Raw genomic sequence first — 14869 nt, 5'->3', positions numbered from 1 at the left:
CATCGGAAACACTTCTGTCTCCTTCTAACTTCTGTTCGTCTATGCAGATCCAAGTTAAACCCTAGTCCTACCCACACTGAGCCCGCAAAAAAATATCGAGCTCACAAGACCGAACTCAAGTTATGTTTTTTGATATCATCATATGTTATTGATGAAATTATGTTAACTTTAAAAAAATTGGTTTTTATTTCCAAAATTAATGAATATTTGAGAAAATGAATTCAAATTATAAGATCATATTTTAAAGAGTGAGTCTCATTGAGATCGTCTCACGGATCATAATCCGTGAGACGGGTCAACCCTAACCATATTCATAATAAAAAGTAATACTCTTCGCATAAAAAATAATATTTTTTCATAGGTGATCCAAATAAGAGATCCGTCTTACAAATACGACTTGTGAGACCGTCTCACACAAGTTTTTGTGTATTTTAAATTGTAAATTGGAATTTTCCTTTAAATTCTAGAAGGAAATTATACGGAAATGATCATAATAGTGCAAGAGAAGCCGTAATACAATTATTAGACCTTTCACTAGTTTATTTATTTATCTATGAAGTTTGCAGTTGTAACGCCCCGAAAATTTAAGGTCCACGCAAACCATGTACATGCAAGTATTAAATTCTTTTGTATTTTTAATTAAATGTTTTAATTGCATGAATTATTTATGTGGTGCATTTTGACATGTTTAAAATATATTTTCTGCATGGTTGCATTAAACTGCATTTTTAAAGGATATTCAAGTGACGATCGAGGAACGGAGACCAAGGGCGGAAAAATGTAAAATGTTTTATTAATTAATTAATTTTAATTATTTAATTTAAGGGTGATGGTTTTCTCATATTTTTTGAAATCAAAGAATTTTGAGGTGATTTTATACGCCGGGACTAATTTTTATCGGTGTTGGATTTTCAACTAAAATTCGATCTTTTAAGCAGTCCAGCTACTTAATTCACTAATTATTTTTTTATGAAAATGTTTTTTAAAGTTTATTCAAAGCTTAGCTTGCACTAGTGGGCTTAATTAGAGTTTAATAGGCCTTAAGCCTAATTAATAAAATGTTTAGCATTTAAAAACAAAAAGAAACCTAGACTAAGCGCACAGAAAATATTCACGACACACTCGTTCTCACGCCGCTAAAATATTTACCAAAAAGCAGAAGCACTCCCTCGGCTGCAACCTCTCGGCCGTGGGGAAATAGCTTGGTTCTTCAAGAGTTTTAAGGGAAACTAGCCTCGAATCTCTCCGTTCTTCGTCGCAATCGGTATTTCGTGCGTTTACGACGCAAAGGCACGCCTAGATCTTCCTTTTCTCATCCATCATATCATATTATTGTTTAAATATTGAATGCATAAAGTTCATCAAGAAACTTTCTGAAACTTTCGAGTTTATGCACTTACATGTGGTTAATTCATGATTTTTGGATCTAATAAATTGTTCTTGCATGCAAGGGGCTGCCATGACGTTAGAACATGATCGAGAGAGGTTTTTACACGAATTTAAAGAGTCCTAAACACACTCAAAACGCTGCACCGCAAGCTGTCTTCGGAAACCCGTTTTGCTGTCATGAACTTTAAGGATACGGGTTCCATGATTTAAAAGGAGGGCTGGCGTGGGCTGAGGTTCACGGCTAGCCTAGGGTCAGGTGGTGTCAGGGGGAGAGTCCTAGCCATGCTAGGGCTCGGTCTGGAACGGCAGGGGGGAGTCCTTGCAAGGACTCCCACCCGAGAAGCTGCATCTTGAGATGCAGACTTCGTGCAGGGAAGGAGCTTCGGTCCAAGGCTCCTAGGCAGGTTTAGGGCGAGTCCTCAGGGTCCTAGTTAAGTGCTCAAGGTGTCGGTTCAGGGGCTGGAGTGTGGGCTTGGTCCATAGGTTCACAAATTAGTCACCACGCAAAAGAAAACTCTCGGCCAGCACATAGGTGTATTGGGGACCTTCGTTTTTGGCTTTGGGCCTGGTATCTCGGTGGGTTGAGGGCCCAAGAGGTTAACTTAGGAGGTTGGGCAAGTTTTGGACCAGCATGGTTCGGGGGTAGCTCGTGAAAAATCGAAAGTTGGCTCGGGGTTGAAGTTTAGGTGTCAAATGAGGGGCTTTAATTAAATAAAAATTGAAATGGTTCACGGGGGTCGAGTCCTGGTATATAAAAGCTGAAATAATATAAAAAGACTAAATTTAGAATTTAGGAATTTTATATTAAAGCTTGGTATTTTTCGGGATTTAATCGCCGCACGAAACGCTAATTAACGAGTTAATTGAAACGCCTAGTTTTACGCTTGATAAAATTATGAAAAATTATATTTAAGCTTAAATAATTATTATAAGTCCAAATTTCTAATTTGGGAATTTTATGCTAAGGTTTGGTTTAATTCGAGATTTAAACGCATTAATACGTCACGTTTCAAGATTAAATTTAAAAGTCCTCGATTTAAGCTAAATAAAAATATGAGGAAATTCATGTAAGCTTAAATAACTATTCAGGACATGTCGAAGTCAAGAAATCAAGAAAAAAATCAGAAATGTAAAAATGTCACGATTAGGGGTAAAACGGTCTTTTTACACCCAAAATTAGTAAAGGTCATGGCAGTGCCCTAAATGCTGTTTTTGTGATATTATGTTCATGTTCAAATGTTTATGAAATGTTCATGATTTATTTATGATTTATTTTAAATGTCCATGAAATTTTATGATTAAAATTGACATTTAAAATACATGGTGCACGCTTGGTTTCAAAAGAAAATACATTCATGCATGATTTTATAAGGTGATGAAAACATGAAAATATTGATGAAGGTGAAGTAATTGTGACTACGAGGATTTGAGGTTATGATCAAGAATAGGCCAAGGCTCAGTTGACGATCTTGTGTCGCTGATGTCCCCGCCGCCCAGTACTGTGGTTTCATGTAGATGGTACCATCGTCATGTCATGTCATGTCAGGAATTGAGGATTTGAGGTTACGATCAAGAATAGGCCAAGGCTCAGTTGACGATCTTGTGTCGCTGATGTCCCCGCCGCCCAGTACTGTGGTTTCATGTAGATGGTATCATCGTCATGTCATGTCATGTCATGTCACGTCAGGAAAGTCACAATTAACGATCTGAATTCAATCAAGAGAAAGATAATGTTATGATCATGAAAAGAATCACGTCATGTTATCACGTCAAGTTATTATGTCATGTTATGATTGAGGAAAAGGTAAAGGTTCAGGTTCATGTTATGCATCATGAAAATATTTACGAAAATTTTCATGCTCAAGTTTATGCATTTTCATGAAATGATATTTTAAGTACAAGTATTTTCACTGTTGCATGTGATTTTATATCTGTTACTCGTTACAAAGATTTGGTGTATTGAGTCTTTAGACTCACTAGGTGTGATGGATGCAGGTGAGGTTGAGGGAGGGCTTGACGCATGAGATGACTGGACTGAAGGTGCACACAACCCGAGGACCAGCGCTTCTACTTTTTTCCCACTCACGATCATGATTACGTTTTTACGTTAAAAGATTTTTAAAACCATTTATTTATGCTTTAGAGTGGTTTTGGAGAGGAAAATACGTTTCACGATTATTGCTTTCTAGGTTTGGTAACTCATGCGATTATTTTATTTTATGACGTTTGCAATTGATTTTTAAATGCTAGCTAGCGAATGTTCGAGGTCATGGACAAAAATATTTTATTAAAATATTTTTACAAGGACCGAAATTTAAAAAAAAAAAAAAAAATTTCTAGTACATTTTAAACACAAGAACATGGGACGTTTCAGTAGTATCCCAAATAAGTTGGGGAATCACTAAAGACAAAATCTTGTGTGAGACGGTCTCACGGGTCGTATTTGTGAGACGAATCTCTTATTTGGGTTATCCACGAAAAAGTATTACTTTTTATGCTAAGAGTATTACTTTTATTGTGAATATGGGTAGGGTTGACCCGTCTCATAGATTAAGATCCGTGAGACGGTCTCACATGAGATTCACTCCTTATTAAAATATACGACTTCTCAACAATTTATTTTATTTGGAAGGAGTGAGACTTTTTAATTTGATCAAAGAGACTGACTTAAAGGACATGATAATATTTACAAATGCTTGTTAAAATAAAATAAAAAAATAACATTTCTTTTTTACTCAATTCAGATTCAAACGCTGTATTTTTGCACGACACAACATCTTACCCCTACACTATGTCATGTTTAATTGAATATTTACGTAAATAATTATATTCATATTATATCTGAGTAACGTTTTTCACATTTGGTTCGAGTGGCCACGTTTTTTACATTTGGATCGAGCTTGAGTCGTTTAGGTAGAGTTTTTCTTATTTAGTTCGAAGATTTCATGTTTGGGTCGAGTTTTTCACATTTAGATTAATGTTTTTATATTTTGTTCGAGTTTTACACATTTGGAGTTGAGTTTTGGACTAGATGAAGTTTTATGTCTGAATTGAGTTTGACGTGTAGTTTTTATTTTGGTTAATTTAAGTTTTTATTTTTATCGACAAAATAATAAAATTAAAATGACTATTTTTTTCGATTTAAAACTTAATTGGGTCACAAGAACGATTCCATTGTCTTTGATGCTTAGAAAAAACCATAAATCATATCGCTCTATTTTCTATTCGGTTTTTTAAAATAAATAATTGAATTGATTAACCACAAATTTGACCAAGTATGACTCTATTCCATTGAAATAAATGTGCATAAATCCCCATTGGAATCCTCGACGTCTATCTATATCGATATTTTTTATCCCAGCATTTTCCTTGAAACACTTCAAAAATCACTCAGAAAGTCGAGAATTGCATCGGTGGAATTAGTATTGCTGTTGACCCAGGGAAAAATGGCGGGAGTGGATCATTTAGCTGATGAGAGGAAGAAGGCGGAGTTCGATGTGCAGGCGATGAAGATTGTATGGGCTGGTTCTTCACACGCCTTTGAAGTTTCGGATCGGATTTCCAAGCTCGTCGCTAACGATCCTGTAATTTTAGTTTTTTTTTTTTTTTTACAATTTTGTTGGTTTACACTATTTATGTTGTTTTTGGTTTTGTTCTAACTTGGTCGGTGGACGTAAATAGGTAAATGGCTGGAATTTTGCTTGCATTTTCGCCTTTCTTTTTTCCTTTTAACTGAGCAAGACTATAAGCTATGGTAATTGGTATAGACAGGGGCTGAAAACTTGTGTAAGACGGTCTCACGAGTCATATTTTGTGAGACAGATCTCTTATTTGGGTCATTCATGAAAAAATATCACTTTTTATGCTAAGAGTATTACTTTTTATTGTGAATATCGACAGGGTTGATCTGTTTCACAGATAAAGATTCGTGAGATCGTCTCACAAGAGACCTACTCATCAAGGGATTGGACTGATTGGTTTTGGTTAGAAGACCCGCTATCAAACTTAGATTCTTTTTACTTACAATTTTATCTTCATTCATTTAATTATAAAGTGTTTGTTTTTGTATGAAAGTGAAACGTCTCTAACTCGTTTTCTTTAAAATATACTAGAATTTTTATTAAATCCTTAGGCCTCGGCCGAACACCTATATATATAAAGTAATGTAAAATCAATAGCTGTGCGGAAAAACTACCAATGCATAGGTCATCTGTTAGTACATCATCCGTCCAGCCAATTCAGTCATCCAACGCTCTTGTCTCAACAGTAAAATTCTCACATGCATAATTCACACCTAGTAAATCTATTGACTCAACAAGCCTTAACCATTGTAATAAGTAATACGTATACATTCACATGCAACAGTAAAAATAATTTTAATAAAAATAGCTTTTCATGACATGCATAAATTTAAACATTTTCTTTCATTGTATACTTTTTTTCCATCATAAACATATACATATATATTTCCTTTTGAGGTGAAATTCGTTCGTTCTGTGACCATCATTTCATCTTTCGGTCGATTGATCAATCTCAGCTTTAACCATGGGCGGTGGGGCAATAGTAACCACTTTTCTGTTCTGTGCCTTGGCCTATAATTGACGGGGACAATAGCAACCACTTTTCTGTTACTGGGCCATGACCTATGGAAATTCGGTATTAGGTTTCCACGAGGCCATTGGGGCTTAGTCCCTCACAAATCCCTATTTCCTTACCGTCACAATTAAGTCACTTCATTCAAAACATTTTCATCGGTTCCATCACTTTATAAAAATACATGCATAGATGTCATTTTCTTTTAAACCAAACATGCAACTCGTCTTTTAGCATTTTTCATCATAAAATTCCATATTTTTTCAAAATAAACATTTTAACATTCATCACAGCTTTCAGGACATTGCCAGGACTCTTAATATTTTTCAGTGTAAAATGACCATTTTACCCCTGAAAACCTAATTTTCACATTTTACCCTTGGAACTTAAAATTTCGACCCGAATCCATCCAAACTTATCATAACACCTTAAAACACACCCATAAACATTTCTTGGTCGTAAACTTAAGCCCCTTGATTAAATTCGTAATTCGTTTTAAAACTTGAATCGAAGTCCCGGTTTTAACCCAAATCAACTCAAATCTTAACCAAACTTTAACCATAGCTTTATGACACCTAACCAACCTTTTTTCAACCCAATTCAAGCCATTTAGAACCCTCAGAATAGCCTAGCAAGCTACTGAATTTTTCTGCACCTTTGAACCAAACCCTAGCTCAACAAATCCCAAGCTCCTTCGATGCTAGCCCCAAACCGACGAGACCAGACCCTAACCAACCACCCTAGGACCTAGCCCTTAGGACCCAATTGGACCAGCCCTAGCGAGCCATACACGAGGACGTGCATGGTTCGTCCATCTGGCGCACGGCCACTTCTAGGTAGTGCCCTAGCCATGCGCCTACCCCTCCTAGCCTCTCCAGCCGTGCGTGGACCACCATGGCTTGATGCTAGGACCCTCACGAGCCCAGCCCCTCGCCTGGAAAGCGCCCCGCGCGGCCCCCTTTCTATTTCCTTCCCAAAGCCGTGCCCTAGCCTTTGTTGAACCCAAAAATCGTGCAGCCCTTGCCCTTCCTTTCCAGCCCTTAGCCGTGCATCTAAGAGTCCCTAACCTGGCAGCCCCTTCTCTTTAACAAGAACCATCAAGAATCATGCAAGAAAAGTCATGTTTTCCATGTATAACCCTTAAAAACGAAAATACCATGATGCTTTGAGATTTTTCATGTAAGAACACATAATCACACATAATATGGTATGAATGATGAGAAAAGAAGGAATAATGCGTGCCTTTGTGATTCACGCACGAAGATTCGATTCTAGACGCGAAGGGACGTCGGAGAGACGGGGAATCCTTGTTGCGTTTATCCTCTTTAAAACCAACGTGAATTGCTTCTAAACGCGTAGGCGTGTGTGCGTGTGTGCTAGGGAAAGAAACCCTAGGTTTCTTATTGCTTGAGGCGTTGAAGAGTTTTAGGCTTTGGAAATACCTCCTATGGTTATAAATAATAAAGTAGAAACTTAGGCTCAATAATCTTAGTATAATAGGCCCATTATGCCCATTTTAATGTAGGAAAAATATCTCGTTTAGGAAAGTTTTCGAAAATATTAACCGAGCCTCCAAAAAGTCCTTTTTTTCGTCAACAATTGATTATCGGTTTAAAATACGATTCGGCATGTAAAACATATCAAAAGACACCATTTTTCAAAATTTCATATTTAATATACCATTTATTAAATAATTAAAAATAATCATTTAATAAAAATATTTTCTATTTATCGTCCTCGGTCTCCATTATTTGGACGTGTCTCGAATAACTCTTGAAAAGACAGTTTTATGTATTCTAATAGAAAACCATATTTTAAACATGTTAACATGCCTACCACATATAATTAATGCAATTAAAATAATTTAATTAAGCATTTTCTATTTTTCCTAGATTTACATGTAGTTGGTTTATGTTATCGCATTTTGGACCTCAAAGAAAGTGATATTTATTCATGAGTAAATATAAATTTAAGAAACAACGAAAGAGATTTTGTCCTTTAGAAGTTAAGTTGCTACCTAGTGTTAGTTGTCCCACATCGGTTGTATAAAATACCTGGGAGTTGTATATATGGTCTTGGACAATCCTCCCCCTTTGAGCTAGTTTTTGGGGTTGAGTTAGGTCCAAGTTCCAATCTTAATATGGTATCAGAGCCCGGGTTCCACCGTTATGTGTTGGACTGCATATAATTAAGCCACTCGTTCTGCCCATAATTAGGTTATTTGTAAACTCCACTCTCAATCTTCCCCCCTTGAGCTAGCTTTTGGGTTTGAGTTAGGTCCAAGTTCTCATCTTAACACCTAGAAAATGAAATATTTACCTTTTTGAAATTCTACTTCTAAAACTCTGATGAATTGAAGATTTTGATATTTGTTTGTATGCTGATAGCTAATATGATTAAATGTGTTATTTTGTTGGCTTTAGGCATTTCGGAAGGATGAAAGAACTATGCTACCAAGAAAGGAATTGTTCAAAAATACACTTAGGAAGGCAGCTTATGCATGGAAACGGATCATCGAACTTCATTTGACAGGCAAGATTTTCCTTATTCGAAGGTGATTGTACGGTTTCATATTTATTTGACAATATTTTTCTTATCTCTTCAATATCATTCTTGCAGAGGAAGAGGCATCCAGGTTACGGTTTTACATGGATGAGCCAGCGTATACTGATCTTCATTGGGTAGGTTTTACTTTTACTTTTTTTAATTGTAATATATTGTTTTTTACTGAAGTTGTTGGTAACTTAGACTTTATCTTCCGGGCCCTGTTTCGGGAGAGTCGCTCTAACATCATGGCTTACTTTTACACTTTCCTGTGCAGGGAATGTTCGTACCAGCCATCAAGGGACAAGGCACCGATGAACAGCAGCAGCAATGGTTGCCACTGGCCTATAAGATGAAAATAATTGGTTGCTATGCACAGACAGAACTTGGTCATGGCTCTAATGTGCAAGGTCTTGAAACCACGGCCTCATTCGACCCTCAAACAGATGAATTTGTAATTCATAGTCCCACATTGACATCAAGCAAAGTAACATTTTTTTGACAAGATCTTATTGTTTTTTCTCTCTTAATGTTTGTTTGTTCTGATGTTTGCAATATTGTGGTGCTTGTATGTTCTGCTTTTGAAATATCTACACACAGTCAATGTACAGTATTTTGTACTCTCTTTTATGTCATATAATTTTCCCAATCATATATTCATTTACTATTATATTCTTATAGTGGTGGCCTGGTGGACTGGGTAAAGTCTCAACTCATGCTGTTGTTTATGCTCGTCTCATCACCGATGGTAAAGACCATGGGGTGCACGGTGAGTACATGATACCCAAACGCTTCCCTTAAGGGCTCCCCGTCGCCAAAGAAAAGAAGCTAGGAATTTTAGGTTTTTATTGGATAACAGGTAGTTGGGTGTAAAGTATGTTTTCTTCCTTCATAATGTTGCATACTAACTAACATATAATAGGATTTATTGTCCAACTACGGAAAATGGAGGACCATACACCTCTTCCAGGAATAACTGTTGGAGATATTGGTATGAAGTTTGGAAATGGAGCATACAACACCATGGACAACGGCGTGTTGAGATTTGAGCATGTTCGCATTCCGAGAAATCAAATGCTGATGAGGTTCCTTTTTGCAACTTCGTTATTCATAAAATGCTTCAAATCTATTTATCTGGTCAGACTGGTCTAATTCTGTTATGAATTACGTGTTTTATGAAACTTCAGCTCTCCATGTGGAATGGTCAAGTGACACTGATAGTTACGTAAAATGAGAAATGTTGTCAGTAGGTGGAAGTGTATCACAAGTTGGGTTTTAATTTTGACATTTTCTGATGAAAGGATTGTGGTAAGAAGCCCAATGCAATATTAAGACGATAAAATCAGCTAGTAGTAAACTAGAAAAATCTCAATTTTTGGGAAATGTAATTATGATTGTTAGCGTTTCCATGTTGGTCTAGTTCTATGTTTTGTCTCAGATATCTATTGGTACTTTTATATCTTAATCTCATGCACTCTCCCTGCAAGATTCAACAAAGAACAGTATGTGCAGGTTTGGCTATTAATTTTGCTGTTGGAATTCATTTTGTATCTGGATGGGTCAAAATCTGATCGAGTCACAAATCTTTGTCTATGCTTTAGAATATGTTTGGATATCATAAGGGTTGGATCGACCTCAGTCCTCACTGTATTCAACTCTCCCTTTTTGCCATGCATTTTGTTTGTAAATACAACACATTTGTTCACCACACAACCACTTATGTAACGGTTTTTAAGAGAACATGTGTAAACTTCCATTTTTGCATTCTTAAAAAGTTGGTGTAGCTGATTCTTTTGTATCTCTCAGGGTTTCACAGGTTACAAGAGAGGGCAAATATAAGCAATCTGATGTCCCAAGACAGTTAGTTTATGGGACTATGGTATATGTTCGACAAACAATTGTAGTGGATGCATCTTATGCTTTATCAAAGGCCGTTTGTATTGCGACAAGATATAGTGCTGTACGAAGACAATTTGGATCACAAAATGGTAAACCTGAAACTCAGGTATGGGTTATTTCAGAATGTGGTAGTTATAACTCGTAGCTATTTCTCTGATCGGGGAAAACATACCATAACAGCATTTGGACTGAAACTTTTGTATCATTGAATATGCATCAACGTTATGTGTCTGATTTCACTTTCACTATGAAGCTCCATGAGATGCTTATTGATGGACAGGTTCCCCGATTAAGTATATGCTTTTAAACTCTGGTATTTACATGTATTAGAATTTTAGTTGATTATGTTATTATTATTTTTTTTTTAATTATTGGTTGGACACCTTTTTTTTTTAGGTTATTGACTACAAAACACAACAGAGCAGACTTTTCCCTTTGCTGGCTTCTGCTTATGCCTTTAGATTTGTTGGTGAATGGCTTAAATGGCTGTACACCGATGTTACCGAAAGATTGCAAGCAAATGACTTTTCAACATTACCCGAAGCTCATGCCTGTACTGCCGGGTTGAAGTCCTTGACTACTACAGCCACTGCTGTAAGTAACACATATTTCATCTTTCTACCCTTGTATTTTCATATGTGAGTGTTGTTCCATCCTGCATTCTTACTTGTGTATATGAGGGTATCTGTTTGCCTTTACGACTTTGTCGTGGTTGATATGCGCAATATGAGACTTCTGTTGTAGTCAAATTTGTCTTGGTGCGACTGATGTTAAACTTCATGTTTACTGAGTTTTGAGCAAGTCTTTTCATTATTCTACTTTTGCATCACAGGATGGTATTGAAGAATGTCGAAAGTTATGTGGAGGCCATGGTTACCTTTGCAGTAGTGGACTTCCAGAGTTATTTGCGGTCTATGTTCCGGCTTGTACATATGAAGGGGACAACATTGTGCTGCTTCTACAGGTAGCCTTTTCTGTGTGCACGATGCATTTTATTCTCAAAAAATTTTATTTCCCTAATAATCATATTCACTCATTACATGTTTGTTTATTTTCTTCTTGGAAAAAGATCTGCTTGATGGAGTCCGAGACAGCAAATATTTCATTTGTATTTTCTGGTCCGGAGTGACTATAAAGAAAAATGTTGGATTGTATTTCGATTGCCAAATGATGGCGACCACCAATTTTTTTCCTATTATCTCTAACTTTTTTGTGCTTTTTCTGTGTTGTTAAGTTTGTTTTTTGGGGTCAATTCAGTGCTTATGAATGATACTATTTGGAGCTAGAACATTATATGGACCAAAATTTGGGGCTTTAATGGACCATCATTGGTGTTCGGTTAAAAATGGTTTGAATTGTTAGTGGATGGACTTCCAATATCTGTAGTGCAGCGCAAATTGATTTGATTTTCGTTTTTTAAGACATAGTAAAAAATAATGAATTCAATGAAAATGATTAACGTAGTATGTCAAGCTTTAGCATGACATCAAATGATTTAATGTTTGATGAGAATTCATATTAATAATTTCCATACTTCTGCATTTAGCTATACATTTACTTCGCTGATAAAAATGTTCCTTTGTGGTAATGCACACTTAAGCTTTCGCTAATCTATTCATTTTCTCCTCTAGGTTGCTCGATTTCTTGTGAAAACTGTCTCCCAGATTGGAACTGGCAAACCACCAGTTGGGACGGTTTCTTATATGGGAAGAATTGAACAGCTAATGAAATGCAGTTGTAATGTTCAAAAAGGTTAGGTTTTTCTAGTGAAGCACTTGAAATACAAAAATGAAATTTTATATTTTTAGGTTGTGCTTGGATTAATTTATTTAAGATGATGGATTTTAAATCCATTGATTTCCAATTTTTTTGACTCGTTTGGATGAACAAACTAGACTTGAATTTCAAATCTGCTTCATATCAAGTTATGCAATTTCATTAATAATTGTGGTGGACTTTAAATGCACGAGGAGTGTCATTTGAAATTATGACTCAATTATTTCTCCAAATCAAATCTATCAACCAAACACAATCTTAGGTTGCATTGCGTTGTTCATTATTATATAATCAGTTGGTCGGAATTTTGCTGTTCGCCCAGCAAAATATGAGCATTATTCTGTTTAAAATTGTTATTTTCATTCGGCTCTCACCATTATTGATCATAAGAAATGTTGCATATGGTGATGAAAGACCCTCTCAAATTACTGATCAATATTTTACATATTTGTGAGGAATCTTTTGGTGATTTCTGCTTGTGTGTCATATAGCTGAGGATTGGTTAAAGCCCAGTCGAGTATTGGAAGCATTTGAGGCAAGAGCTGCTAGAATGTCTGTTTCGTGCGCTCAAAATGTCAGCAAGTTTGCTAGTCCAGAGGAAGGTAATGTTATTATCCTTTAAAATCTGCTTTATTTAATATGCAACTGAAAGTTGATATGTGAATTATACTCCCGGATTTTACCATCATTAACCTAATTTTTGTCTGAAAAGGACTTGCATAAACTCTCGCTAATTAGGCGAGTTGCTTGCACCTTCTGTTATTCAAACAAAGGACCTTGTAATTGAAACCTCATTGTCTTGACTGATCTGATTAGAATCAAATTGAACAATTTAAAGGGTTTCGTTTTTTGGTCCTTTGTATGTTGAGAATGCATTATCTTGAAATTCATTTTGTAGTTTCTCTTAATTCCTAGTGTTATTTTTTTACCTTTCGCCTTTCAGGTTTTGCAGAGCTATCAGCTGATTTGGTGGAGGCAGCAGTCGCTCACTGTCAACTAATTGTTGTTTCCAAGTAAGTGTTCTTGTTCTTCTAAATAACAATATGCTACTCGAGAGCTTACATCTCCCATTTGCTCCAAAACCACCAAACATTATGATGGTGACCCACGATCCATTCGCAACCTTTCTGGTTTTGTAGACTGACCGTTCAGCAATTGAAGATGCACCATTAAACTTTTACATCTAAATTATCGGGAGCAAATCTCTGAGGTTGCATGTTTAGATGGATTAATTTGACTTAGATGTAGGTATTTCATTTGTGGAAAGGATTCAAAGGTTGGACTTAAAATGACACTAAGGTTAGGTACAGTACATTTGAATTATATCAAAATAATTAGCAAAAGGTTTAATCGACGGGGGATGTGTTGGAAATTCCTCTTAGTCAAAATTACCCAAACTATTAAAAGGACTTGTAAGTCCTGATTTTAAATTACTCAATCCAACACACTATAAGTTCTGTATTTCTGGCAAGTTAATTTGTTCCTATGCTTTTGTGTTATGTATTGGTGTTTCAATATTCCCGGCCTAGTCCACCCTTGAACCCAAATAATAATTATAAACACATTGTTACGCTTGGCACCCGAAACATTTGATATTCAATTGACGTAGTAAAAAAAGGTAACATTTCATATAATAGCACTCCACTGGGCCAGAATCAGGGGAATGTAGAATAAAAGCATCATCGTTTTCTTGCTCGGTTTAAGGTTCTGGACTTCATGCTCTTCCTGTATGCGGATATTGCATGCAAACTTCATTCTGTTTCTGAGCCCCAAGTTATTAAATTACCTGAGCTGTGATTGATAAAAACCTTCCCTGCTTAGGTTTATCGAGAAACTGAAGCAAGAAATCCCTGGTAAAGGGGTCAAGCAACAGCTAGAGGTGCTTTGTGGTATATATTACCTCTTCCTTCTTCACAAGCACCAAGGCGACTTCCTTGCAACCGGTTATGTCACTCCAAAACAAGCTTCACTCGCTAATGATTTGTTAAGATCACTGTATTCCAAGGTGTGTGTGTGTAATTTTGTATAACGTATCTCCCCAAAAAGGTCGTGGCATATTCAGAAATTTGGTTCGTTTCAGGTTCGTCCGAATGCTATTGCGCTTGTTGATTCATTCAATTATACCGATCACTTCCTTGGTTCTATTCTGGGACGGTATGATGGGAATGTTTATCCCAAACTTTATGAGGCGGCATGGAAGGATCCTTTGAATGATTCAGTTCTTCCCGATGGCTACTACGAATATGTGAGGCCTTTGCTTAAGCAAGAGATCCTCACCGCTAAATTGTAGACTTCACATTCAATTACATTGAGGTGTGTAATCTAATAAACTCACATAGATACTGGAAGATGAGTTGAGGAGATGTGATGGTTTGAGAAGTTTAATTGATATATATTTATTGTATGGTAGATTTTATTTATATATTGATTATTGAATTGATGGGATATATTGTTTCACAAAAAGATTCAGTGATATAGATAATGCCTCTGTTATAAATCATTATGAGTATCATTTTGTTACCCTCATTTTTTATGCATGTGAAATATAGATTGTACAACGGCGGTTTGATTCAAAATGTAGACATGCAATAAAAAATTAATGGCAAAAACTTGTGTGAGACGGTCTTACGAGTTGTATTTTGTGAGACGGATCTCTTATTTGGGTCAT

The 14869-nt window shown here is 36.1% G+C and overlaps 1 protein-coding gene across 1 annotated transcript; it reads left to right on the top strand.

Annotated features, from left to right (window-relative positions):
• Window positions 1-4684: 4684 nt before the first annotated feature.
• Window positions 4685-14648, top strand: LOC140811746 (peroxisomal acyl-coenzyme A oxidase 1-like). Its single transcript, XM_073169808.1, has 14 exons — window positions 4685-4973; window positions 8406-8514; window positions 8602-8663; window positions 8804-9013; window positions 9208-9295; window positions 9449-9611; window positions 10333-10531; window positions 10822-11019; window positions 11258-11389; window positions 12057-12177; window positions 12693-12803; window positions 13145-13214; window positions 14023-14206; window positions 14282-14648. The coding sequence occupies exons 1-14, from the start codon at window positions 4836-4838 to the stop codon at window positions 14489-14491; spliced, it is 1995 nt and encodes a 664-aa protein (XP_073025909.1). The 5' UTR covers window positions 4685-4835; the 3' UTR covers window positions 14492-14648.
• The last annotated feature ends 221 nt before the right edge of the window (window positions 14649-14869 follow it).

The sequence above is a fragment of the Primulina eburnea genome, chromosome 14, assembly GCF_022965805.1.
Source record: "Primulina eburnea isolate SZY01 chromosome 14, ASM2296580v1, whole genome shotgun sequence".
NCBI classification, from domain to species: Eukaryota; Viridiplantae; Streptophyta; class Magnoliopsida; order Lamiales; family Gesneriaceae; genus Primulina; species Primulina eburnea.
This window is presented reverse-complemented; position numbering and strand designations above follow the sequence as displayed.